Below are 26491 nucleotides of genomic sequence, written 5' to 3'. Positions count from 1 at the left end.
CCCAGCATGACCATCCTTCGGGGGGATATGTTTGGGCCTCTGTGGGCTGCCTGTGGAACAAAAGGCAGCAGGAGCAAAGAGGTCACTTGAGAAAGGCTGCAACTTTAACTCAACATTAGCCAGTATCTGCTGTGTTTACTTTCTTTTCTTAGCTCTCTCCTAGCTTTCTCTCTGTCAACAGGGTTGCCATCCAATTTTCTTGAGCTCTTTTCCCATAGAGGGGAATCTTGTGTTCCTGGCTGGGTAGCTCAGTTGGGTAGGGCATTGTCGTGATACACCAAGTTTCCATGTTCGATCCCCGGTCAGGGCACATACAAGAAGCAACCAGTGAATGCATAAATAAGTGGGACAAGAAGTCGACATTTCTTTCTCCCCCTTTCTCTCCCCTTCTCTCTAAAATCAATAAAAATTAAAAATGTAAAAAGAGAGAGGGAGAGGATCTTGTGTTGACAGAAGGAAATGCTTCTCCAGATCTTTTTTCATGTCTTCGGACATCTTGTAGGGGTTGCAACTCTGCTATGTATAGTTCATGTTTCTATACCCTTTGGGAAATTTCTTTATTTCTATGTAGTGTGTTTCCTCCCCAGTTGATTTTCTCTGAGTGTTTCTAATTCAACCCACCTGTTACTTTCTTCTGAATTTGTTCTCCATTGTTCTGTGATGCTTTTAAAACGTTTTTCTGTCAGTCAGTTGGGATTGGAAGGGTTTTTTACATCTTTGAGTGACTGTGTCTGTCCTTGAAGGTGAGCCATTGTCAGAGCACGAGATGAAAGTTGAGCTCCCTTTTCTGTGCTTTTTTGAGAAAGTCTATTATGTCCTCAAGTGAAGACCTGTTCAGATTTTTATTGAGTGTTGCCCAACACAGTGTTTGTAACATTGGATGACTAGCCTCTAAGTGATTTGGGGACTTCATTGGCTTGTGCCATTAGTCTAATCTTCTCATCGCCTTTTTCATGTGCTGCAACCCAGTCATAACACCTTTTGGCTAGCTCTTTTTCCTTTTTTTTTTATCCTCACCTGAGGATATTTTTTCCATTGCTTTTCAGAGAGCAGAAGGGAGGGAGAGAGAGAGAGAAACATCAATGTGAGAGAGACACATCAATTGGTTGCCTCCTGCACATGCCTAATCAGGGCTTGGGATCAAGCCTGCAGCCAAGGTATGTGCCCTTGACTGGAGCCGAACCCTTGACCCTTCGGTCTGAAGGCCAGTGCTCTAACCACTGAGCCAAACCAGCTAGGGCTCTTTTTACCTTCTTAAAGTGTGTCGACTCTTTACTGCAACAACCACCATAGATAGCAGCACATACCAAGGTGTCCCAAGGCAACCTGGAGAGTCCTGGGACTGCCCAAAGCTTTCAGATATCACCAGCAGAACACCATTGCAGCTCCAGCACCAACTGGAAAAGCATTCTGGGGCAGGCTTTAGCCCTCCATAGGTCCCAAGGGCTCCCCAGCTCTGCCTCTGCTTGCCAATGCCCTGCGGGCCATGACTAACCACAGGAAACCCTGTGGAGTGTTCCACCTCTAATACAAACAATTCCATGGCAACCACGACTGACCATGATGACTTGGGCTGGAGGAGGGGGAGGCCAGTCAGGTTTTAGAAAGCACTGCTCTCTAACTTTGCTGTGCTCAGTGCACAACTATAAAGTAATATTATCTGTACAGTGCACTTGGGGAAGCAGAAAGGGCTGACTCTGCCACAGACCAGCCTGGAGCTCCCGCCACTCTGAGCCCCTCCTGGCCCTACAACAAACTTGGAGTCCAGAACAGTGCTATGCCATAGCCCATCTCTGCACAAGACCATGTCAGGGCACGGTTGGGGTACACTCCACTAGAGGACTCCATGCCCATGCCCCTGGGTGAGGTTCAGTCTCCCAATTTTAACTTCCCTTCTGCTAAGCAGAGAAGCAGGTAAAGGTTGTCTGCAAAGGTCCTACAGGGACTCCCTCCTCCTTCCTTTGTGGTTGGTCAGTGCAGGCACGCCAAAGCAGAGGATTGAGCATCTCACTAAAGGTACTAAGACCTGGATTTTAATTGTAAGAACTCAGGAGAAGTAACTGGAACTGCCTTGCTCTTAAAACTTCATGGACTTCCTGTGGAGCCAGTTTGTCCATGTTCAATCCAAGTGTTCCTAGCTTGGGATGACACAGTGACCCAGTCTCTTTTCCTTCGTGGCCCTGCCTTTCAGCTCATGGCCCCCAAGGTTGCCCTGGCCACAATTTCCAATCCGCAAGTATCTTTTGAAGTATGCCTCTGGCCTAATTTTGGCTAAGTTTGCCACCTTTTCTTCAAATCACATCTCACTCTTTTAGAATTTCTGGCTAACTGGGACTCAGAGTCTCCTTGTCTGTCCCCTGGGACTCTGCTGTGAGCAGCTCATCCCCAGCCCCTTTATCCATGTGGAAAACAAGAATTATCCGTGGTGGCCAGCCTGGGATTCGGGAAGATGTCAGGGTTCAGCCCGTAGTTCCCCGTGGACATGGAGAATAAAGGCCTGACCAGGCTTGAGGGGAGGTAGTCAGATGCCTGAAGTGGTAACTGATTCTCTAGTTACAATTCTTTTTTTAAAGGAAGTACCATTTAAAAGTGTATAGCCTCTTTCTGAAAGTAAAGAATTCAGCCATAGTGGAGAGAAAAAAAGAGAGGATTTTAGTTAGGACTCTTTAGCTGCAGGTGACAGGAACATAAGGCAAGTAGCTTAATCCAAAAAATTAAGATAAGGATATGGGACGGGAGAGGGGGGCACAGAATGGAAGCTCTGCAGGAGCTAGCACAGTACTGGGACCTGGATTGGAATCAGACTCACCACTTAACCCTCTGTCTGAGTCCAGATAAGGCCTCTGGGTATTTGTGGGTAAGGCTCATCCTCTCAGGTGTCTCCTGTGGCGGGGAACCTGTCTGCTGGCATCTGTCATAGAGGTTTGAAAATAGAGTTTCAAAGAGTTTTTTTTTTTTTTTTAAATATATCTATTGATTTCAGAGAGGGTAAGGGAGAGGGAGAGAGAGAGAAACATCAATGATGAGAGAGGGGTCATTGATCATCTGCCTCGTGCACGCCCCTGACTGGGGATTGAGCCCACAACCTGGGCATGGGCCCTGACCGGGAATCGAACCGGGATCTCCTGGATCCTAGGTTGATGCTCAACCGCTGAGCCGCACCCAGCAGGGCTCAAAGAGTTTCTGAGTTATGTGTTGGCCCCAAAGCATAGTGTTTGTTACTAAAATCAATCTTCTCTCTTAAAAAAAAGCGCTACTGCTAATGCACAGAAATGATGACTGGTTTCCTGGAAAAGCACCCGTGAAAAAGTCAAGCCTTTCTCGTGGTTTACCTCTTTTTCCTTTTGCCGTCCCTCAAAACACAGTGTTGTGTTTGGTTCTGTAACATAGGGTCTGTTTTCATGCCCTTTATGAGAGTTCTACAGGGAGGTACATTTCATTTTCACAAGTGGAAGGAAGATTAACCAAATGCAGTTGGGCAACATTGGTTTTCTTTTTTCTGTACCAGTACATGCTTCTTTAAAGCCAGGCTTTCTTCTTATCACCCCTGAGGAAAAGACACCTGATTTCGTGGGGCTTGCCACTTGTCAAGGGCCGATTCTTAAGTCTGGAATTTCAGCAAGCAGCATGCCACTGATTTTTGACACACACACCCCACCTCCACAGTTAACACTGACTGAAACAGAAAATGTAGTCACACATTATATGGACTTTGCCTTTTCTCTCTCTCTCTAATTTCAGGTGTATTTTTTTACAATGGGCATCCAATAAAACAAGTAGATATCTTGGGAACTGTAATTGGAGTGAGAGAAAGAAATACTTTCTACAGTTACGGAGGTAAGAACAATTGAATCTGACATTGAGTTCATGTGGAAAGACCCCACTTGGTTGAGTGCTGAATTTGAAACACCCCAGCCTTTCGGAGCAGCCAGGAACTCTCACAGACCCCCACGCGCTTTCCTCTGTTGGGAGCCCCTTGGAGCCCCCCACATGGACTAAGTGCAAAATGAGGCAACAGGTAGAAATGATGGTGATGAATACCGTGAAGGGCCAGCTGCCGGGGAGTTAGGAGGCAGAAGAATTAAAATAACGGCAGTCTAGGATAGCTGGTTGATCTGAGACAGACACCTGATACCTGAGGGCATAGCTATAAATAGCAAAGGATGGTAACATATGTCTATATTGATACCTTTAAAAAGAAAAGGCTAGATTAATGCTAAAGTAGATCCTTTAAGTAGGCGGGGAGGTGTGAAAAATAATTTATAAGATTTATATCCAGAAAAGTTTTTTTTAAAAGCCTTTTGTTTTGTAAATATACATTACCAGAAGATTTCCCTTCCCTCGTGATGATGGAAACTAAAGGGTTTCTGTAGTTTGGATACCAGAAAATTATTGGAATATGATTTCAGTGTCAAGGGTCTTGATTTTTTTTTTCATTGAGTTTAATGTAAGCATTTTAATGCATTGCCTCATGCAGCTCTAAGATCCTTTGTAGTTAAGAAGCCAAGCTAGATATTTTCTGGGAAGCCTAACTTTGAATCCAAACCTTTGCTGTAATATTGTCACTTTTTGTGTGTTGCCTTGGATCTATGTTCTTGTTCTACCTGGGGAAAGACAAAGGCAGTTGAACTTGGTGACCAAGAACATTTCATTGGTAGCCTGTGCATGACTGATAATTTACAGACACAGTATCACTGCATTCCTTCAACATGTATTCATTTTCCTGAGGATGACTGTCTTGTGCTTATAAAATAACGTGCAAGATGAGATTTCTCATGCCCTCTGCTTTTTCCCAGCATATACGTTTTTAAAACTCTGAAATAGATCATCTTGTCAGGCATCCCTTTATTGGATCTCGTCTCTGCTTTATATACCAAAGATATTGGTTTTATTTTTCTTCAGGCAATTCAACGAGCAGTCACTAAAGTTCCTACAGCATACCCAGCTGTGGGCAAGAACCTTATCTATAGTACTATATAGTACTTCTCTCCAAATACCAGTGATGAAATAATAGTATGTTTCAATTTACAAAACATTTTTACATGCATAATTTTATGTTATTTACCTTCTAATCTTTTGAAATAGAAAGGACAGATATTTCCATTTTGTAGATGAGAAAACTAAGGCTCAGTTACTTGCTCAAGGTTCTACTGATGGGTCCAGTGTTTTTACTGACTATAGTTGCTGTATAGTCCACATGCAACTCAGTTTGATTTTTCTCTCACCCATGTTCCTCTGTCCCCAATCAGTGACATCTAGTTTTTAATTTTCTGTTTTTTAGATCAAATAAATGAGGCCGTTTGAGGACATCAGTCCTGGCTCTAGAACTAGGCTAGATATGCCTGTGACCTACAGGAGCTTCACTAACCCCTATTCCAATTATAAAAAGATGAAGGTGTTATGTCTGAGTCTCACCCGTAAACATTTCCCTTAGAGTGGATGTCATGACATATATGTGGGCTATGGGAAAACAAAAAGCATCTGAAGGTTGACATTGAGAATAGAAATGCTTTTGTGACTTTAATTCATGTGAGCCTGTTCAAGGGATTGCTGCACTCTCCCTGCTGTCCTCAGGGCCCAACTTGGCTCTCAGGCCACCTACCAGGCAGCCACTCCTGCTGTCCTGGGTCCTGCTCTGCCTTACTCACTGCAGGCCTATGCTGGGGGTGCTTCCTGCTCACACTGACCCCTCCCTTGGCTGAAACAAAAGGCCAGCAGCCCAGGCAGTACTGCCCAGCTGGAAATGACCTGGAGCAGCCCTGCAAGGATGCTCCCCTTCCGGGTCATTCCAGCAGCCAGACCTCAGGGCGCCAGGAGAGGGTCTGCTGGGAGAGGTTACCAACCAGAGGTGGGAGGGTTTGGTGGCATTGCCCTGAGCACACAGAACACCTGGCAGCAACTCAAGCTCAGACCTAGAATCCTGAGAGGCTGCAGTCCAGGTCAGAATGACCTCACATTTTCTAGAACAAATATTCATGTGCTAACATTTTTTGACTTTGCATTATAAATCAAGATTTTAAACTGGCCAGAGAAGTGGTGTGCCTAGAGGTGTCATACATTTTTAAAAAGACAAAATGCCCTTATTAAATTTTTGCTTCTTAAAATGATACTTAGCTCATTATAAAATAAAATTTGAAGCTAGAGAAATTTTTAATAAGTACATAAAACTCACGTGAAGCTTGTAAATCAGACAAAAACAAGGTCAGTGTTTGAGTGAACCTCCTTCCAAACATTTCTAACATGTTCCTAATATTGAAGAAATATGCCTGTTTCTTTGTAACTATTATTCACATTTCTTTCTCTTCTTAATAGTTCTGAAATTGCTTACAGTCCATGAATACATTGAATATGGGGTTCCTTCCCCATATCCCAAGAGAAACTGCTATTAGCATTTTGATGTCGTAATGTTACTTCTTTCAAAATACAGTTTAATGTTTTGTATAAATTAGATTATATATAAGATTATACATACAATTTCTGTTTTACAGTGAGGAGTGAATATCTTTTAACAGCAATGAACATTCTTCATTATAACTTCTTATTCTCATATGCTGTGCCATTGTAATTTATTTAACCAATTCCATATTTGTAAACATTTAGGTTATTTCCAGTACTGTAAACAGTATTGCAATGAATGGCCTTACACAAGATGTATATATCTGTGTATTTGTTCTCTTTTTTTCCTCAGGATAGATTACTGGAAGGAAATGTTAAGTCAAAGAATACACTGTATACATTTTAAAATTTGCTCTTTATAAATTTGATACAGATTTGTAGTCTCACTAACAGCAAGCATGTGAAGGTACCAATATTTTTAATACTATATGTGATTTTAGTAGTTGAAATTATTTCAGTTTGCTTCCTTTTTTTCTTGTAACCTAGTGAATTTAGTGTGCTGACATGTTTATTGGCCATTTTTTATATCTCCCATGAATTGCGTATATATATATATTTTGGCCACTTTTTCTCTTGTGGTCTTGGTCTTTTCCTTATTAATTTGTATAAGCTCTTTATGTATTAAGATACTAACCCCATCATTTGGAACATTGCTATACACTATTCATTTTTAATTGTGCAAATATATCAGACCTGATTTTCAGGTCTGCTTAAAGAAGTCTCTCCCCACTAACTACAAGCCCAAGGTTAAAAAGTATCCATCTAGAATGTATCTTAGTGTAAGAAGTATTCTTCTCAGTTTCAGCTTTCAACACAGATTTAAACCAGCAATTTAAAAATGTTGCCTGTTTCTCGTATCTTACATTTGCTTTTACAATAGTGTAGCTGATGATTTTTTAAAAATCATTAAGCCCACTGAACCCATGTTTAGCAACCTCTGCTCTAAGTTCATCAGAAATTAGACAAAGAGAAAACACCTTTCATCCCATAGCAGCCATCTCCAAATACCTCTACATTTATAAATCCAAGTGCAATGGGAATTCTTTGATTTTTTTTTAGATTTTTTTTTTTTGCACTGGGGATAAAATAAACCAGACCCATAATGTTTGCGTGACCAAGATATAATTATTTTCTATTATGAAAAAATAACTTTGCCCTTCTGTGATGTACTTGGCTTTCTTTACATGCCCTGCAGTGAGGACTGGGCAGAAGCTCAGGGATGCTTTGTCTAGGTAAGTCAGCAAACTAGTGGGAGAGGAAATGGTGACAGAAGGCTGCGCCCTAAGTGCCTCTCACCACAGACTGCGTGACGGACGCTCTTTTGTTGCAGGGTAGGAGAGCAAGGCTGATTTTCTGTGTTAGCAGTTATTGAGATTTTTGCTCTTAACTTCCTGAGGGCACCATTTTTAGGAGAGGTGTAGACAAGAATCACTAGCACCCTTGAGGTGTAGGTTGAGTGAAATGTTGACTACATTCCACTGGGCTCATGTTGACTACATTCCATCACTTTGACATTGCAGACAAGCAGTTTCCACTGGTGTAGGGTGAGAGATTAAGTCTGAAGACGGAAGGAGAATTTAGTAAGGGATTGGCCCAACAGGACCATTGGAAAGCACCATCTTTCAATATGGCCTGATAGAGTTACAACATGCTAATTCACTGGCAATGCCCAAATCTCTCTTCTGCTTTTTCATACTTCTCTTGCAGTGGATGATAGCACTGGAGTTATAAACTGCATCTGCTGGAAGAAGTTGAACAATACCGAGTCTTCCTCAGGTAATTTCATTTGCCACACTCCTTTACTTTTCTCACTCATGGATTTTACTCAAGGCAGCTCATCAGAACAGCCATAGGCCTAAATTTTCACATTTACCCTCTGATGCGTTACACTGACCAACTGGAAGCACTGCATTCTGAGCTTTGGTTTTTCTGCAGATTGCTACTAAAGGGAAGCCACTTGTTTTCTCCTCGCTTTTCTTTGCTGCTCACTTCCTTCTAAGCCTACAGGAATGGGACTAGGTTACTAGGAGTTCCAGCATTTCACTTTTACTCTGCCAGTCATTACGCAAGTCAAGATGTTTCAGTCTAGTTGCCATCAGGTCAGAATCCCCTTGCTCCGGGCATGCCACTTGACCAAAGTAGATTTTGAAGACTTTTCCTCTTAAGTGGTTGCTACTAATTTCTATGCTGCCATTCAGATCCAGATTTTTTTGAAATCTGTACATGTTCAACAAATATACCAGGAATTCTAAGATTGATGAGAAGGTAAGATAGGATTCCTTTGAACTTAGCCATTGAGTCATATAAACTGAAAAAGAACTTCAAATTTACATATTAAACACAATGACTATAACTGAAACAACATTTAGAATTTCTTGAGTGTATTTTATTTTTTATTATTATTTTTTAAATCCTCACCTGAGGATATATTTTTTCCATTTCTTTTCAGAAAGTAGAAGGGGGGGAGAGAGAGAGAGAGAGGTCAATGTGAGAGACACATTGATTGGTTGCCTCCCACAAGTGCCTTAAACGGGGCCAGGGATCAAGCCTGCAACTGAGGTACGTGCCCTTGGCTGGAATTGAACCCACGCCCCGTCACTCCATGGGCTGAGGCTCTAACCAGTGAGCAAAACTGGCCAGAGCTAAGTTATGCATAATATTTAAAAATATATGGAGCAATGTTGGTGATCATTTTGGGTCTAGAGAAGCCACAGAAAGGGGGACCTTGTTTTTCCTGTTACACAGCATGTGCAGTGTGCACCACACACAGAGGGGTTATTTGGTGTAATTTGCCTGCGTCTGGTATCTGTCTCGTGTTATACATGGTGACAGTATAATGCTTGGAGTGGTTTCTTCTTTTCTTTCTGCCATTTCCTGCCAGAATCTCAACCCCCGACTTTGACTATACTGACCGGTGGATGTGCCTTTGCCTTATTTTCTTATTTGGAATTTGGCCATCAGTTTCATGTAACTTCCATATTTCCATTTCCTAATTCGGGAAAATCTAAATCAATGGCACTATAGGAAGTTTGTTTAGGAAACTTTGTAGATAAAAAGAAAATTAAGAGAGACAACAGGTTTTTATGCACATATCTCATAGGCAAGAAATAAACCTATGAGACAATCAGATACTTGAATTTGCACGTCTGTACGTTAATGCCATTTGCATATTTATGGTTATTGTGTTGTCACAATCTTCATTCAGAAGGTGTAGTTTGAATATGCATACTTTGCTCCTTGCCAAGGGTCAGCAAACTTTTTCTGTATAGAGCCATGAGTAAATGTTTTCTGCATTGTGGGCCACATGGTCTGCATCTCAACTATTCAGCCCTGCCATTGTAACACAGAACAGCCGTAGACCATACATAAACAAACAGGCATGGCTCTGTTCCAATAAAACTTTATTTATAAAAACAGGATGTGGATGGAATTGGCCCATGGGCTAGTTTGCAGACCCCTGTTTTAGACATTGCTTTAATTTTCTTTTCTTTTTTTAATGTATCATTGATTTCAGAGAGAAGGGAGAGAGAGAGAGAGAGACTTAAGTGATGAGAGAGTCATTGATCGGCTGCCTCCTACACGCCCCCTACTGGGGATCAAGCCCGAAACCCAGGCATGTGCCGTGACCAGGAGTTGAACTTGGACCTCCTGGATCCTAGGTCGATGCCCAACTGCTGAGCCATGCCGGTTGGGCATTGTTTTAATTTTTAAATTCAATTCTTTTTTTTTAAAAAAAATGACATCTTCAGGAATATTATATAACTCTTATACTTATTAATTTTTTAGGTAAAATTGCTATCAATATTGAAAGTGAGATTTTAAAAATTATCTCTAGATAAATAAATAGATGAACAATCAGGGTGGATAGACTTAATTGAAAATTGCTTTGAAAATAGGGTAAGAGAACAAGGAGGAAGCTTGAAAATGATTCTCATCATGGTATACATGAAGTGGTAGCTTTAAATTGTTCCTGACTAGCCCATCTCTCCTTTTAGTTTAATTGCCCTCAGTTTTAAAGTGTTCCACTGGAAAGTGGCCAACGAAGACTAATTTTTTTAAACCAAAATTTTAATCTGAGTCAAAATCATGTTCTAGTCAGTTGAAGTATAAGAATGATATTAACTCCTATAAATGTCACATTGAATGTACCATTTGGACTTAGCTTTTGAGGAAAGTTAAGAAAGCTTATCCCTTAATATTAGAATTTTAAAGAGGGCTTATCTTTCAGCGTGGAATAGGTTGCTTAAAATGAAATTCTGTCAGGCTCCAGCCATGTCATTATGTTCATTAAATTACACAGCTTGAGCCTTTTTTTTTTGGTAGTTTCATGCACCCTTTAAATGAAAGCTGGGCCTCTTTTTCTCAGACCAGCTGTCAGTCTGATCATTTCAGCAGTGCTACATGAAGCATTTATTATCACCTATAATGTCTGAATACTGGCAGTGAAACTTACAAATACATTTAAAATTCAGCCTAAGTAGAAGAGGACTTGGGGATGGAAAACCTTTTGAAAAGTAATACTTGGGTATTTTCTGAAGAAACCCAGTAGCTGAGTGACATGAATGCTGATTGTGTCTAGATTCCTAGCTGTTGGTTACTAGATACACGAAGCCCTCCGTGCTCCTGAGGTTGCTGTTTCCCTTGGTATAGTAGATGTGTTAAAAGAAAAGTTACGCCTTTGCACATTACAAAGCCACAGTTATCTAAGTTGTATTAGATTAAAGAGCAGAATATTTTATTACTAGATGGAGAGATTCATTTCAATTATAGGAACCCTGATATGTGACAAACCAAAAATAATACAATAGTAGGAAATAAGTCAGTATTTAACAAATGTTGTTGGTTCAGGTAGATAACAATATTGAAAAAGAGGTACCCTCTATCCCTACCTTGCAGCTTCCATAAAATAACCCGAAGAAGGCAGAGTTGTATATTTATTCCAATAAAGACCAAGGTATATATGTTAAGGTCTCCTAAGTCCCTGTTAAGGCACTGAAAGCTATCATCAGTGACAAGAGAGATAGACTAAGCAAGTTTTCCAAACTTTTATGTAATAAAATGGAATGAAAGAGAAAGAATGGAATAGAATGGGGAAAGTGGATGTAGTGTGCACAACTTGACAAAGCTTCCCTAAAAATCTTTCAGAAATTAACATAAAGTATTGAAAAGAGATGAAGGACTTATACATAAAGAATATAGAGAGCAGATCATCTTGTATAGAAACACATAGCTTAGCCTGGCCTGCGTGGCTCAGCAGTTGAGCATCACCCTAGGATCCAGGAGATCCCGGTTCAAGTCCTGGTTGGGCCACATGCCCGTGTTGCGGGCTCGACCCCCAGCAAGGGGCATGCAGGAGGCAGCCGATTAATGACTCTCTCATCATTGATGTTTCTATTTCTCTTTCCTTCTTCCTTCCTCTCTCTCTCTGAAATCAATCAAAATATGTTAAAAAACAGAACACATAGCCTCTTTGGCAACTTAAAAGTAAAATAAAACATTATGGAATTGTTAATTATTTTCTAAGGAATTAAAAATCCAAATGACTGAAGCCAGTGTGGGAGCCAAGAGCATGCACACATGGCTGGTGACACCTTGTAAAAAAGAATAGTTTATTTTTTTCTGGCAAACATTCTGACAATATGTAATGAACTGTGAACCTATTTCTACTTTTCTATCCAGTAATCCCCAGTGGAAAATCCCAAAGGGAACAAAATAATTTTGTCCAGAGGGCTTAGTTTTTTTTTTCTTTTCACAAATAGCTGACGTTTATTGAATTTTTCCTATGGATCTGGCATTGTGCGAAGCTCATGATGTAAGAGTTAACTTAGATCACGCGCAACAACTCTATATATAAGGGTGGACTCTTGCTTAAGTTTATAGTTTTAAGTGGTATGAGAGTGAATGTGTGTGTGTGAGAAAGAGAGAGATATTAGCCTAGTTACCTAACAAAGATGAGAGATGAGAGATTAGGGTGTTGAGCACCTAGGAAATCAGTCTAAAGTGAATTTGCCTCCCCCATAAACAGAACCACAAATAGAGACTCTTGGGTCCCCTTCCCCTTACTCCAGACCTCTGTCTCCCTGCTAGGACACTTTAAAGGGTTGTTGAGAGCTATTGCCACCAAACCCAACTGAGCCCATACAGAATTCAGCTCAGGACCACCTAAGAGCCCTTTGACTACACTAGTGATGCAGGGCTTCTAGACTCTGTTCCCTTCACCCTACTCTGAATAATTACAGCTTAATTCCTTTTATTCAGTAGAGGATTTCAAAAAGGTTATGCAGATTTCCTATGGTAGAACAACTAATCCAAAGTGAAATAAGTAAATGCCCTGTGTTGGTGTTACCCCCAAACTAGCTCACAAATGTGGTGGAGTGATTATGTTACGCATTTCTCTCTTTTCTTCCTGCCATAACAACTATAGCTGCTCCAAGTGCAAGAGAACTGAAATTAACATCCCAGCTTAAGAAGCTGCAGGAGACCATTGAGCAGAGAACAAAGATAGAAATTGGGGACCTTATCCGGGTCAGAGGTTATGTCCGCACGTACAGAGAAGAGCGAGAAATCCATGCCACTGCTCACTGTAAGCACAAGATGTTTTTGCCAAATTGGCGGTGGTTCTGGGTGTGTATCAAGTAAACTTGTTTAACTAAAATCAAACTTCTAAATAGTTCAAATAAAAAGATTAACTATTTAATGGAAGAAATTATATTTTATAACATGTTTTCTTTGGAAAAGCGGCATTTCTTACATTTACTTTAAACAGAGGTAACTATAAATAAATTGGGAAAGAAGATAAATGATTTATTATGTATAGCTGGAAAATTTATTTGGACAGCACAGTAGTTTAATTTAAAGTACTTTGAAGTTCCGAGTATGAATCCACTTAGGGCAGAGTGTTCATATTCTTCAAAATGATGGAGATTTCTTGAGTACTGTTAAATTCATTAGCTTTGAAATAAAACAGCTAATCAGATATATATATTCCCATATCATCTGAGTGATGCCCTTTGCATTGCTCTGGCTGGTGTTTGCTTGGCAGTCTGTAGGAGGGACCCTGTTGTCCACCATTGTAACATGAATGATTAAGCTAATATGTTCTCCCTAATCCCAGGGCACTCCTGGCCAAGCATGTGATGCTTAGGGTATAGCATTCCCTTTTGCACGGTTACTGGGAACTAGTTAGTGCATCTAGACTGTGTGATTCCCAGGCGCCCACAAGGAAGGACACCCTCTGAGTGCCCCATTGACTGTCATCCTAGCAGCAATTTGGACAAGGGAAGGGACTGATCTCAGTGTAATTTCTGTGGTATACTTTTCCCTTTGGCTGCTTAGATAAAGTAGACGATCCAGTGTGCAACATTCAAATTGCAAGGATGCTTGAGCTGCCCACTATCTACAGGAAAGTTTATGACCAACCTTTCCACAGCCCAGCCCTAGAAAAAGAGGCACTAAGGTAAGTTATGGCCAGTCACTGGTGAAGATGTGATCTCAGCAGGAAGGCCAAGTAGGGGAGCCCAGATGCTGGGAGTAGCCCTGGGTTCAAATCCTGAAACCATTATCTTACTCATGCGAGGCTCTGGGCAACTCTGCTCATGCTCTTCCTGCCTCAGTGCCCTCATCTGTATAGAGAAGATGATAACAGTGCAGATGTTCTGTGGTTGTTGTGAGGAAAACATATGTGTAACTGAGGTCCCTAAAGGAGTGTAGGGAGCAGAGAGAAAATATTTGAAGAAATGATGGCTGAAAATTTTCAAAGTTTGATGGAAACTATAAACTCACAGATCCAAGAAGCTCAACGAGCCCCAAGGCAAGAAACCTGAACACTGCACCGAGGTGCATCATAATCAAAACATGTCACTATGACAGAGCATAGTGAAAAGCTGCCAGTCATTTTCAACCAGGGCTGGTTGTACTCTTTTGTGGCGGTGGTGGGGGGGGAGAGAAAAGCAGGAAGAGTAAGAGTATGTGTGTATTTTCTAGTGTATGTATGCATCAAAGAACTCAGGGAAAAGACAGATTCAATAATAGTGGTTGCCAAGAGGATGGGATCTGGGACTTTTCACTGTGTACACTTTGATTTTTTTTTTAAAAAAAATGTTTTTATTGACTTTAGAGAGAGAGGAAAGGAGAGGAAGAGAGAGAAACATTGACCAGCTGCCTCTTGAACGCCCCCTACTGGGGATGGAACCTGCAACCTGGGCACGTGCCCTGACTGGGAATTGAACCGGCGACCTCTTGGTGCCTGGGACAATGCTCAACCACTGAGCCACATCTGCTAGGGCCACTTTGATCTTTTTTAATGTGTATATATTACATATTTTTAAAAATTATATTAAAAAACATCCCAAACTGTAGACCTATATAAAGTAAAAAGTGAAATTCCCCCATTGTCCTATCTCCCACCTCAGAGCCATGCCCTGGAGGTTACCACTGTCCATAGGTTGATGTCTACCGTTTTAGACGGTTTTCCCTATGTGTGTACACAAGCAGGAATATATATCTACCCATATATTTTGTGGGTTATCATTTGTTGCTTTTTTTTACAAAAATTGGGTTATACCTTACATAGTATTCTGCAACTTGACTTTTTTCCCTAAGCTATCATGAATATCTTAGTTCTTGTAAATCTGCCTCATCCTTTTAAACAGCCACACAATTCGTAGTATGCGTTGTCCTTTATGTCAAAAACAGGCATCAATCTAGTGTTGCATTTCCTAGCTAGGTTTCTGTTTTGTACACACCAAAAAGGAATGGGGAGGTAATTTTCTACAGTGCTTTTAAAAATTTTCCCCAGCAAAAATCCAGGTGCCCTGGACCTTGCGAATCTCACATGTTTACTGAGTGAAAGAGCCAAAGAATTTCTCCTGAAGAACAGAGTGCAGACCTTCTACCAGCAGGAGTTGGAAATAGTGGAGTCTCTGCTGTCCCTTGCCAACCAGCCAGTGATTCACAGTGCCTGCTCCAAGCAAGTAAGTTTAGCTTGTCCACAGGAGAATTCAAGTCCCCTGCCCCGAATCTGCAGCTGAAGGGTGTGAGTGGATGTGAATGGTGTTGAGACTCACAGGGTGGACCCAGGGGATAAAGGCTATGGTTTTATTACACGTCCTTTCTATTCTGGGAAGGTCAGTGACCTGTAAGAATTTGAAATGAGAATGAATGGACCTGCCCTTTTCCTCTCATTTAATCTCATTGAGCTTAATCTTTGGGTAGAAAAAATATATAATAGTCTAAGCTTTATAGTACTTAGTTCCTAGTACTCATTGAGATGGGTATTTAATCTCAGCAGGAGCCAAATGTGGGGGGAATAGATGAGAAGGAGGTAATTATCCTTCTAAGATTGTTTATTGAACTTGAACCAAGGCTTTTACTGACTTTCTGTCTCTTCTTCTGTGTAAGGTTAGCCTGTTGCATTTTAGGAGTTTGAATAAAGACCAAATTGTATTCCTTCTGGTTTATATGTAGAAACTTCAAGGAACACTTTAAGTCATTTTTGTTTCTCCTGAGAAAAGCTGGGCCCATTTTTCCACCTCTAGTGTTACAGGTGAACTTAAGTTGTTTGGTGTTTCCATGTTTGCCTGGAGTTAAGAATTATTTGAGACTTTGGTGTTAGATGGTCCCTTTCATTGCAGTCCTTGGATTTTTGTTGTTGCTGTAACATGACTTGTATTTATTTATTTCACCAGAGGATGATCTCTGCTTAAATGTCGTGACCTTCCTGCCCTCCCTGACCATCTTCTCTGATAGCCACTTGCTTCCTCACTAAATTATCACCCTGTTTTCATGTCTCCTTATGCCACTGGTATATATTTGTTTGCCTGTCTGTTCCTCCACCAGAATGAAGTTCTCTAAGAGCGGAGGTCTCGTCTGTCTTACTCTCTGTCCTCTAGAGCCAGGGCCTAGAACAGTGCGGTCATAGCGTAGGTTTTCGTTAATTATCAGTTAATTGAAAAATGAGTGGTTTTTTGTTTGGTTGGGTTTTTTCTTTTCTTTTTTAAACATATCTTCATTGTTGAAAGTATTACAGATGTTCTCCTCCTTCCCCCGCATTGATCCCCTTGGCCCCGAATCCACTCCACCCCCAGGCCTTCCCCATACTAACGTCTGTGTCCATGAGTTATGCATATAAACATATAAGTTCTTTGAAGAATGAATGGTTTTTAAGAATTCCTTTAAAGTCCCTGAAAGTATCTAGTAAGTTTCCTTCCCATCCTCCCTCCCATCCCCTTTCTCCAGAAACAAGCACTGTTACTAGTATCACAAATATTCATCTGGAGATAGTCTTTGCGTATATAAACTAGAAGTAGTTGTATCCCTTTTTTTACACAAATGGCCTCATGCTTAAACTCTGTCTATCCCTAGCTTTTCATTGAACATCTTACAGATCCTTTCCTAGCTGTACATAGATTTGCCATTATGCAATAATCTTTTGTTACATGTGCCGTAATTTATATAACCAGCCTCTAGATGTTTTCTCCAATCTTTTACCATTACCAACAGGGCTGCTCTGAATTCCCTTGTTAGGTAACATAAGTTGCTTTTCATGATTTTGGCAGAACAGATACCAGGTCCCCATCCAACTTCCTAGTCATGACCACTGCTTCTCAGTTTCATTCATGAACCTAATTATCTCTTCCTGGCACCAGGCTGTGTGTCCAGTGACCCATGATTTCGTACACAGAGATGAGGGATATTGTTTCAGGAAACACCAACACGAAGAGGGTCATGACTGGCCGCTTTGTCCTGTGCCATCATCACTTCTAAACAGTTGCAGCTCTCCAGCTGTCCCCTGACAGCAAGATTGACCTTCTTCCATTTAATCATTTAGAGGGGGCTCAATGCCAAGTTGGCCTCCAAGGACTTCTGACCACTCTGTTGGCATGTTTGGAAGGAAACTTTGAAGCTTAGTGAAGACCACATTCTTCCAGTGAACCAGCTCTTCTGCAGTGGCTCTAATTAAGTAGAGGGACTTGAGGTCTCTGAGGACTAAAAGGCTCCTCCAAAACAATCCATGGAGAACTTTTGCCATGATCTCTTTTTGAAATGCTTAGAGCAGAAACTTGTGTCTGCCCAGTGCTGTATATTTAAAAAGAAATTAATATGGCACTTTGTTCTGTCTTTGGAAACTATTTTTCCATCAATTATGAATTGTTCCCTCACATGGCTCTGCTCGGGGAGGTCGGTGTCATTCAATCGAATCCTGTTTAATTGAGCCTGGGAGACTAAGGATGCTTTACAGTGATGGCGAAACCCTAGATCTTTTGGTACTTTGTGTTGTCATACAGATGAAAGCTTCACAAAAAATTATTGTGATCGTGTTCTAGTTGATAGGCAGAGGGAGAGTGGGTTTGAATGTTTCCCCCCCTTTTTTTTTTTCCATCGTGGCCCTTCTTAGCAAATCGAGGAACCTGATAAGCAGGCCTTGCAAAACCATTGTTTCTTTGACAGCTGGATAAATGTTGAGTTTGTTTGGGAATGAAGACTATATATATTTCAGAGATCCACCCAGTTCCTGACCTGCAATGAGGAGAGGCCTGCTAAGGCTCAGCGCATTCAGCCAGTTTTTTCCTCTGAGCAGTCTCGACTTCCTGAATCGGATGAGCCTGTCATTGCTCTTTAGAAAAAGACAAGACACAAATCCCAAGCCAGGAAGAGCTACTGGCTAGAAGAGATGATTCGAGGTTTTACCCTTGAGATTGTCTTTATAAGCAGCAGGGAGATATGTCCCGAGGTCAGCTGAGGCAAATGTTTTTGGAAAGGAAGCTTCACATTTTGTTTATATTTACAGAGAGCCTTTTCTGTTGGGCCCGCCTTGTTCACAGCTGAAACTGCTTTTGAGCTCGCAGGCCTAGCACCCTCTCCTGCTGCTTGGTCTTGCTGAAGTCTCGGAGGAGAAAACAGGCTTTATGTATGTCTGGGGATAACCAAGAGTCTTTGTGATGACAGGAGTAATTATGTAACATTTCTAGTTAGTTTCCAATTTAGTTCTATCTTGATCAAGATGTAATACCTACTTGACCCTTAGGATTCTTGTATTAAATGGAGTAAAAAAAAAGAATCTCCTTAAAAGTATGACAGTTAAGTAGTTATAAAGTTTTCTGGGGGAGCCTGTATTGGGTTGTGTTTCCCCTAAGTAAGAACACTCCTGTATGTAATTAAAAACAGCTTTGTGTGCAGCCCTCGTGAATTAAAACCTGTGTGGCTGAGGATTGCTAGGTAAGGTGTTTATTCTAAACACACCCAGATGGCTTTTCTCTCCGTGGGAGTCGTCGAATATTTCTGGGCCTCATTCTCCCTTAAGAGAGTGGGTGCTGTCATAACCTGGAGCATGTGTCAACTCTTAGGCCCTGATGTTCTAATGACCTGGTTCTGCAGCTTGTTCTGTTAAGGAAAAACCTGGACTATACTTTGAGTCTTAGACTCTCCTATTCAGCGGGGAAGAGCACAGACATCACCAGGATCTATTAGATTAAAGTAATGCCTGTTTGGGAAGCCCCTTCTAGAAAGAAAAGGTTTCTCTAGGGATGGAATTCTCAACACCTGAGGCCATTTGGGGGTTTCTTTCCTCTCCCTGTCGCTTTGAGGAGGTGTCGGCAAATCTCAAGCATATCCTCTTTGTTGGCATCTCTGGGTGCTGCCCAGACAGCCTTCATCAGTACCTTTCACTGCAGGTAGGACCTGTCCTTCAAACACCTTTTTGTTTGCTTTGCCACGTTTTTTTGGTGCTCTGATCTTTTAATATCTGGACAAATTTCTGTCAACTTAAAAATGGATCTGTACCTTGAAGGACAACAGTTGTTCACCACTTTGTTGTAGGAATGAACTGAAAATCCCTAATGGAATAATCAGAAGGATGCAGCCTCTATATTATTTCCATTGATTACACAAATGTGTCTTTGATAATCCTCTGTGTGCCAGGGAGAAGGTGGCTGAGATGAAATACAAAGTCCCCAACCCAAGAACCACAGTCTAGTCAACCAGGGAACATAGCTGAACACCTAGCTTCCTTGGGAATAAGAAACAGGATGACCTGGTCACCTTGCTAGGCAAACCTTTCTCTTTAGAGAAGGAAAGAAACATTGAAATTGAGGAGACAGCAAACTGACAGCGGCTGAGTTCCCTCCATATAGTGGTCTTGCTTCACTCCAGGACCCCTGCCCACCTTTAGCCCCAGATCCACCTTTGACAGGTCTCTGCAGAACCATTGCCACCACAGTTCTCCATTTAAAATAAGGAGACTATTTAATACTACATGCTGCAATCTCCAGCTTATTAAAGTTCTTTGAAGTCCTTAGGAAGAGATTGTATATAGCCACAATTTTAATGGGGAAAGAAAGAGCTAATATGTATATAGTGTTTTAGTTCTGTATAAAAAAATTGTCCTTTTGAGTTTTCCATTTTATATCATTGGATTAAACAAACATGTTAACTAAGGTATGGAACAGTTACCAGGCATGATCCTGCCGGAGCAAACTTCCCAATCCTCCTTAAATACGATCCTGCTAGGCGGGTGCATACCTGGATCTTTTTGACTCAGCAGATAAAAAGCCTGTTGGGTGAATTCATAAACCAGTTGGTCTAGGGAGTTGCTGTCAGGTGCTATAAGATGGGACTTACTTTTTTCCCCTTTTTCTTCTTCCCACAGGCAGATTTTAAGAATGACACCACTTCCAAGGCAATTCACAGTATATTTAAGAATGCTATAAAGCTCCTGCAGGAAAAAGGATTCATTTACCAGAAAGATGGTGGTTTTGACAACCTCTTCTATGTAAGAGACTTGCAACTTAATGTTTTTCCTTCTTAGCTTCAATTACAAATGTATTTATTATTGAAGAATACCCATTTACTGTTTTTAAAAATCAATCATTAAAGAGGTGCATAGAGTAAGGAACCCCAAGGTACCACTTTTAACAGGATATCCTTCTAGGCATTTATGCACTTACAAATACATACATATAAATATATGTTCCTTTGGCTTTTACAGAAACATGTGGTAATTCTCTAAGCCAGGGTTTCTCAACCTCAACACTATTTGGGCCGGATGATTCTTTGTCATGGGGGGCTGTCCTTTGCATTGGAGAATGTTTAGCAGCATACCGGCCTTCACCCACTAGATGCCAGTAGCAGTCCCCCAGTTGTGGCAACCAAAAATGTCTCCAGACATTGCCAGGTGTCCCCTGGGACAGTTAAGAACCACTGCTCTAAGTAATATTCAGCAACTTTTTTTTTTCCACACCAAAATAGCACATTACAGCATCGTCCCATGTTAGCACTTACAAACCTACCTGCCTTTTTGACACCTGCATGGTATTCCATATTATAGGACTTGCCGTAAATGCTTTAACCCCTTTGCTCTGATGGACATTTATGGTGTCTCCAGCTTTTGCTCTCACAAATAGTGCTGCTCTGGCTATTTTTGCACAATTATTTTTGTGAACTTATGTAAGTATTTCTGTAAGGTTGGCTCTTAAAAGAGGAATTGCTGGAGCAGAGGCATGTCCCTCGAAGCTTTTGGTCAACACAGCCTGATTGGACACCCAAAAGCTTATACCAGTTGACATTCTCACTAGGGGTGCAAGGGCTTGCTTGTCTTATACTTTTAGAGTTAAAAGTTCACCTCTCACTGCCTACCTTTAATATTGGAGGAGCCAGGCTGAAATCGGGCCTCCTCATGACCATTGATATCAGTAGCATAGATGTGACTTCAGTGATGAGCGATTGACCTGGAGACAGATCAAAACTCTGAGACATCCCAGAAGTCTCACTATTTACAGGCATGATTCCCAAGGGGAAGCTTCCTTAATAGGACATTTTCTTGATATTGACTTACTCTAGTGATTCCACATTTTAGAGCATTTTTAAAAATTAATAGATGTTTTAAAATCTATTCAAATAGCTTTTGAAAAGGGTATTCCAATCTGTTTAAGGGTGAGTGCAGTCCACTCCCTTCCTGGATGGGAGGGCCTGGTGGGAGTTGGTTGCACCTTGTGGGGTTGCAGAAGCTCATGAAGGGCAGTTCACCTTAATACCCCCCATCTGCACCCACCCACCCCCAGTCACATTGCCTCTGGGAGGCTCTGGGGTTGGACAACTTGAGTCTATAGAAAGCAGCTCTTCTGAGGAGCAGCAGGACCATGGGCAGAGGTCCATGGTTGAGGTGTGGCTGGGCTGGGGCGCTTCCTCCTATGAATCAGTGTGAGCTGGAATGGGGTGATGAAGCAATAATTGCTCTCTCTTCCTCAGTAGAACAATCTCCCTTCTCTTAATGCACTCCTCCCCTTTCAACTAAGCTGCCTGGCCTTGTGGGTTTGTGTTTTCCTGAGGGTCTGGCCTCAGTGAAATGGTTATCACGGTAATGTAGACACTGCTATTTGTATAGTGCTTTTGAGCTTTCACCCACTTTACCTTATTTCATCTTTACAATAACCTTGTGAAAAGGCAGATATTTATCAGTGTCTTAAAACAGATCACTCTGCAAGTCCCATCAAACAAGCACTCCCAATATACAGAGTGGGGCAAAAGTAAGCTTACAGTTATGAGTACTCGAACCAGAGTTTATTCTTGTATTTATTATTGTATTATTTTCCACACAGACAGCTGTAGACCTACTTTGGCCCCACCCCGAATGTGTTTGTTTGCATTCTCCTTTTTTTGTTCTTCCTCTTTTCCTTCCTTCCTCTTTTCCCTTTCTACTTTTTAGTTTGTCACTAGATTTACTATTGAACATGAAGGGGGACCCAGTATCCTCTTGCTAGCTTTTCCTTACAGTTTTATTTCTTTTGTTTTTCCTTGTGGTAGGAGGAGGAATAAAACTAATGAAACTCGAGGCAGATGTGAGAGTCCAGAGGAGGGAGTCCTGGGGCTGAGGTCAGAGACCTTGGTCACTTGTGCCTCCCTCTAAAATATAACCAAAAAGAGAAATTCTATGAATGTGTGATGAATATTTAAAAAGAATGTTGCTTCTTAAAAGTATCTCAATTTCTCTTTACATCACGGTCCCAGTGAGCCACCCCTGAGGAGTATACCTCTGGGTCAGCTACAGAGCAGTGACCTGCTGGGCAACAGAACTGATTTGACAGTAGGCCAGTATTGAAAACTATGTTGTTGGTGTAGGGATGATGGTTGTTATGAAATCTTTAGAAACTGTCTTAAATACTAATTTGGGAGTCTGGATTTCACAACCTGTTACTTAAGAACACTTTCTCTCCAAACATTTTTCCTATTTAGGTAACCAGAGAAGACAAGGTACTACACAGAAAGATCCACCGAATCATTCAAGAAGACTGCCAGAAACCAAATCGTAAGTGGTGTAATGCACATGTGTCCTGATGCACTGGAAGGGAATGTTTCCTCCCAGAGAGCACAGGATGGAGAGTGGGGCCGGGGTTTTCCCAGCAGCGAATTGAAAGTATGACTTATCAAACACCTGCCCTCTCAGAACCTCAGGTCCGTCCCCTCTAAAGTCTTCCTGACCTTAACTGCACATAGAATTCAATCTTGGAGTGTTTTGTGTGTGTGTTTTTAATATATCTTTATTGATTTCTGAGGAAGGGAGAGGGAGGGAGAGAGAGAGATAGAAACATCAATGATGAGTCATCATTGATCGGCTGCCTCCTGCACTCCCCCAACTGGGGATCAAGCCTGCAACCAGGGCATGTGTCCTGACTGGGAATCGAACTGTTATCTCCTGGATCCTAGGTTGATGCTCAACTGCTGAGCCACGCCCGGCCGGGCTACCTTGGAGCTTTTTTGACCATATGGTGCTCAGATCCCACTCCTGGGTATTCTGACTCATGAGGGAATGGTTTGGGGCGTGACAGGTGAGCTCCTAGGTGATCCTAATACAGTGATGCAAGCCACTGGGCTAGGACTTTTTTTTAAAGTTGATTTTAGAAAGAGAGAGAGAAACATCGATTTGTTGTGCCACTTGTTTATGCATTCGTTGGTTGATTCTTGTGTGTTTTCCCGACCGGGTATCGAACCCGCAACTTTGGTGTATTGGAACGATGCTCTAAGCAACTGAGCTTCCTGTCCAGGGCCTGGGCTAGGACTTTTTGATGTCCCTCTGGCTCTCATGTTCTCTGTGGTTTGTGTTATTTCTTGTTCTACTCTTGCCCCTTGTCTTTGAACCCAAACCTGAAATTTTCTTCTCCTCTGACATTAAGCCCTTCAGTGTTGGGAAGTTCTAGACATTACAGTTTATGAACAGTGTAATTCAGTCATCGTGAAACCTAATAATTTGCAAAAGAAGTGGTTTAGAAAATGGTTGGTTTTAGTGGAGTTAGCTCAGCCCCTAGTGGTTAAAACTCAAATTGTAGATAGTTTGACAACAGACATTACCATTTTCATACCAGTTAGAAAGAGAAAAAAGCATTAGTCCTATCTTTAAATCCTGTGTAAACTGATCAGTTTTAAAGGTGACTTTTCAAAGTCTGTCGTTTGCAAACATCTGATAATAACAAATGTTGGCATATGTCAGCAAATGACCCTAGAAGAAAAGTGAAAAGGCTTGTTAATGACCACAGCTCTCCTCATCCTGCTTTCCTTCTCTCCAGGGAAGTCCACCTCCAGTCCTTTCCTCCCATACATCCCTGGGGCCTGGTCCTATTCCAGGCTGAGTCATGGGATAGGGCTGGACCAGGTCTCTAGCCCTGGTATTTGATATGCAGCCATATTTAGCCTTTAAGAACCAATGAAGTCAGAGCCCAGAGTGGCAAGGTGACATATTAAAATAAACTTAAAGCAACCAGTTATTTTGAATGCAAGTTTTCTGGCTTTTGTTCACTGCATTCAGAGCAATAAGAACAAGTATCCTTTAGTTGGGGGGGGGGGTCTATCTGCAATTTAAGGAGCTTTTAAGAGCAGTGAGGTATGGGATTTCTCAACCGAAAAGGCACAGGAGGCTGTTCCCCATGTAACATTCCTTCACTCATCCTAGTCCCAAGCCACATGGCCAGATTCTTATTTTGATCTGCATTAGGAACAGGATGGATTGAAATAATGCTAGGGCCTGGTAAAGCAAATGAAAAGAATTCACACTTTATTTCTTAGGAGAACCAAATAGCCATGGTGACCTGAGGGTCTGTAAAGTGGCAGGTTTTATTTCCACTTCTAATCCACAGGCCGGCTCTTACTTTCGTGAGTGTGTGTGTCAAGGTGGATAGTCTCTGTCATTCAGTCTGTAAGTGGGAGCCTCTAAAAGCCAATTCCTCGGAAGTAGTAAACTCCCAGGAGCTGAATTCTGAGGCTTGAATAACTGCGAATGCCAACAAAAATACCTTGTAAGGATTGTCTGTGAGTCTACGGTGACCACTTCTTTTCACAGGCAATATCTGTGACATTACAAAAGTTATTCTGAATAATATCATATACACATGATTAAAAGTCAAATAGTGCAAAAATACACACATAAAAGTCAGACTTCCTCCCAGCGCTGGGACCCAAGCTCTGTGTTCCCCTTCCCAAAGGCAGTTGTTGTTACTAGGTTCCTGCATAGCCCTCTAGAGATGTTCTATGCACTTATAAACATATTTATATAGTTTATTCTTTTGTAAAAGCACAAGTAAAGATTAGCATACAATACTCAGTGTTCCACACCTTGTATTTTAAATCTAACGTTGGCTTCTAGAGGTTATTCAGCAACAGTACACACAAAAGTGTCTCAGTATTTTTAATAGCTGTACAGCATTCCATTATTTGTACAAATAGATATTTGGCCATTTACTTAACCATTCCTACTGGACCTTTTGTTTGTTTCTAACCTTTCATACAAAATGTAACATTGAGTTTTACCTTGTCAGGATGATTGGTGGGAGAACTTAAAATCTTTAGTCATTATGAGTATTTAAACAGAGGTTAAACCTACAATAATAAAAGGACTGTAAATATGAGCCTTGCTTTAGGTCCTTAAAGCACTGATACCGGGCTTATCTAAAGATGGACAGCATAGCATAGTTGTAAAGAGCTAGGCCCTGGGGCTACCTTGTCTGGGTTTGAATCCCAGCTCTGCCACTTTGCAGTTGTGTGACCTTGGGAAGCCTCTGCCTCAGTTGCTTTATATGTAAAATGGGGATAATACTGCCTACATGATAGTTATGAGGATTAAGTAAATTGGTGTTTTATAAAACTATTATGAAGATGGCAGAGTAGGAAGCACCAGGAATCTGTCTTTCCACTTAGGCAACAATTGCATCTGTCTGGTGTAACTATTTTAGAACTCTGAAGTCTATCGAATGTTTTCAACTTCTAAGGGACAGTAAATTGGTGTTAATTTTAGTCAGTTTTCACCTATTTGTAGCAGCTACCCATGCCTCACCCAGCTGTGCACTTGTTCTTGGTGCAGGTTGCACAGAGTGGGAGTTAAGGTAGGCAAAAAGTAACCTGTCCTTAAAATATCAGGGATCTGTGCTCTGATTGCTGCTTCTGATTACAGAGGTTCAGACAAAGAGGTAAGTGGCCATTGTTTTTGCATCTCCTCCCAATGTTGCAAGCCCATTCCCCAACAGCTGAAATGAAATTCAGGGGATTTAAAGTACTAGTGCCCCTTTTATTTTCCTTTATTTTCCTTTTCTCCCTCTTTTGGGAACCAGAAAAGAAAGACTAGTACATTCAGTGGCTACTGCATATGTGGGGGAAATTAGAAAGTGACCACATATTCCCAGAGAAAGGCACAGGCTCAGTAAAAGACCTGAAAAGACCTTAAGTTTACACCTCAGGTGGTACTTGGCACAGAGACAGCCTGCAACAATAAAAATAATAATAACAGAAAACAGAAAATCCTGAGGAAGGAGGAAAATCTGATCTCCAAAATTACCACATTATTAGATTCAAATGTCCAAGTTTTCAACTAAAAATCACAAGGCATACAAAGAAACAGGAAAGTACGGCCCATTCAAATGCAAATGTGTGTATATATATTGACAGAAAGTGTCCCTGAAAAAACATAATAGCAGATAACACTAGACAGACACTTTAAAATAGCAGCCTTAAAGATGCTCAGAGAACTAAAGGAAGTTGTAGAGAATGTCAAGAAAATAATTGGTGAACAAAATGGAAATATCATAATGAGATAGAAAACCTAAAAAGAAACCAAAAC

General features: G+C 41.2%; 1 protein-coding gene across 4 annotated transcripts in view; it reads left to right on the top strand.

Moving 5' to 3' along the window:
• The window catches only part of STN1 (STN1 subunit of CST complex), a 44186-nt gene that overhangs the window by 5539 nt on the left and 12156 nt on the right, over positions 1–26491 (top strand). For 2 of the 4 annotated variants that reach the window (XM_081158731.1, XM_081158733.1), the window contains exons 3-9: positions 3742–3837; positions 8104–8172; positions 12821–12979; positions 13732–13852; positions 15194–15368; positions 20042–20164; positions 22624–22696. In XM_081158731.1, the coding sequence (XP_081014857.1) occupies positions 3742–3837; positions 8104–8172; positions 12821–12979; positions 13732–13852; positions 15194–15368; positions 20042–20164; positions 22624–22696 (816 nt within the window). The remainder of the gene's footprint in view (positions 1–3741; positions 3838–8103; positions 8173–12820; positions 12980–13731; positions 13853–15193; positions 15369–20041; positions 20165–22623; positions 22697–26491) is intronic. The other 2 variants (XM_081158732.1, XM_081158734.1) reach the window with 1 other exon arrangement.

Source organism: Miniopterus schreibersii (genome assembly GCF_964146895.1).
Source record: "Miniopterus schreibersii genome assembly, chromosome: 14".
Classification (NCBI taxonomy): domain Eukaryota; kingdom Metazoa; phylum Chordata; class Mammalia; order Chiroptera; family Miniopteridae; genus Miniopterus; species Miniopterus schreibersii.
Note: the sequence above shows the minus strand (reverse complement) of the source record. Positions and strands in the feature narration are given on the sequence as shown.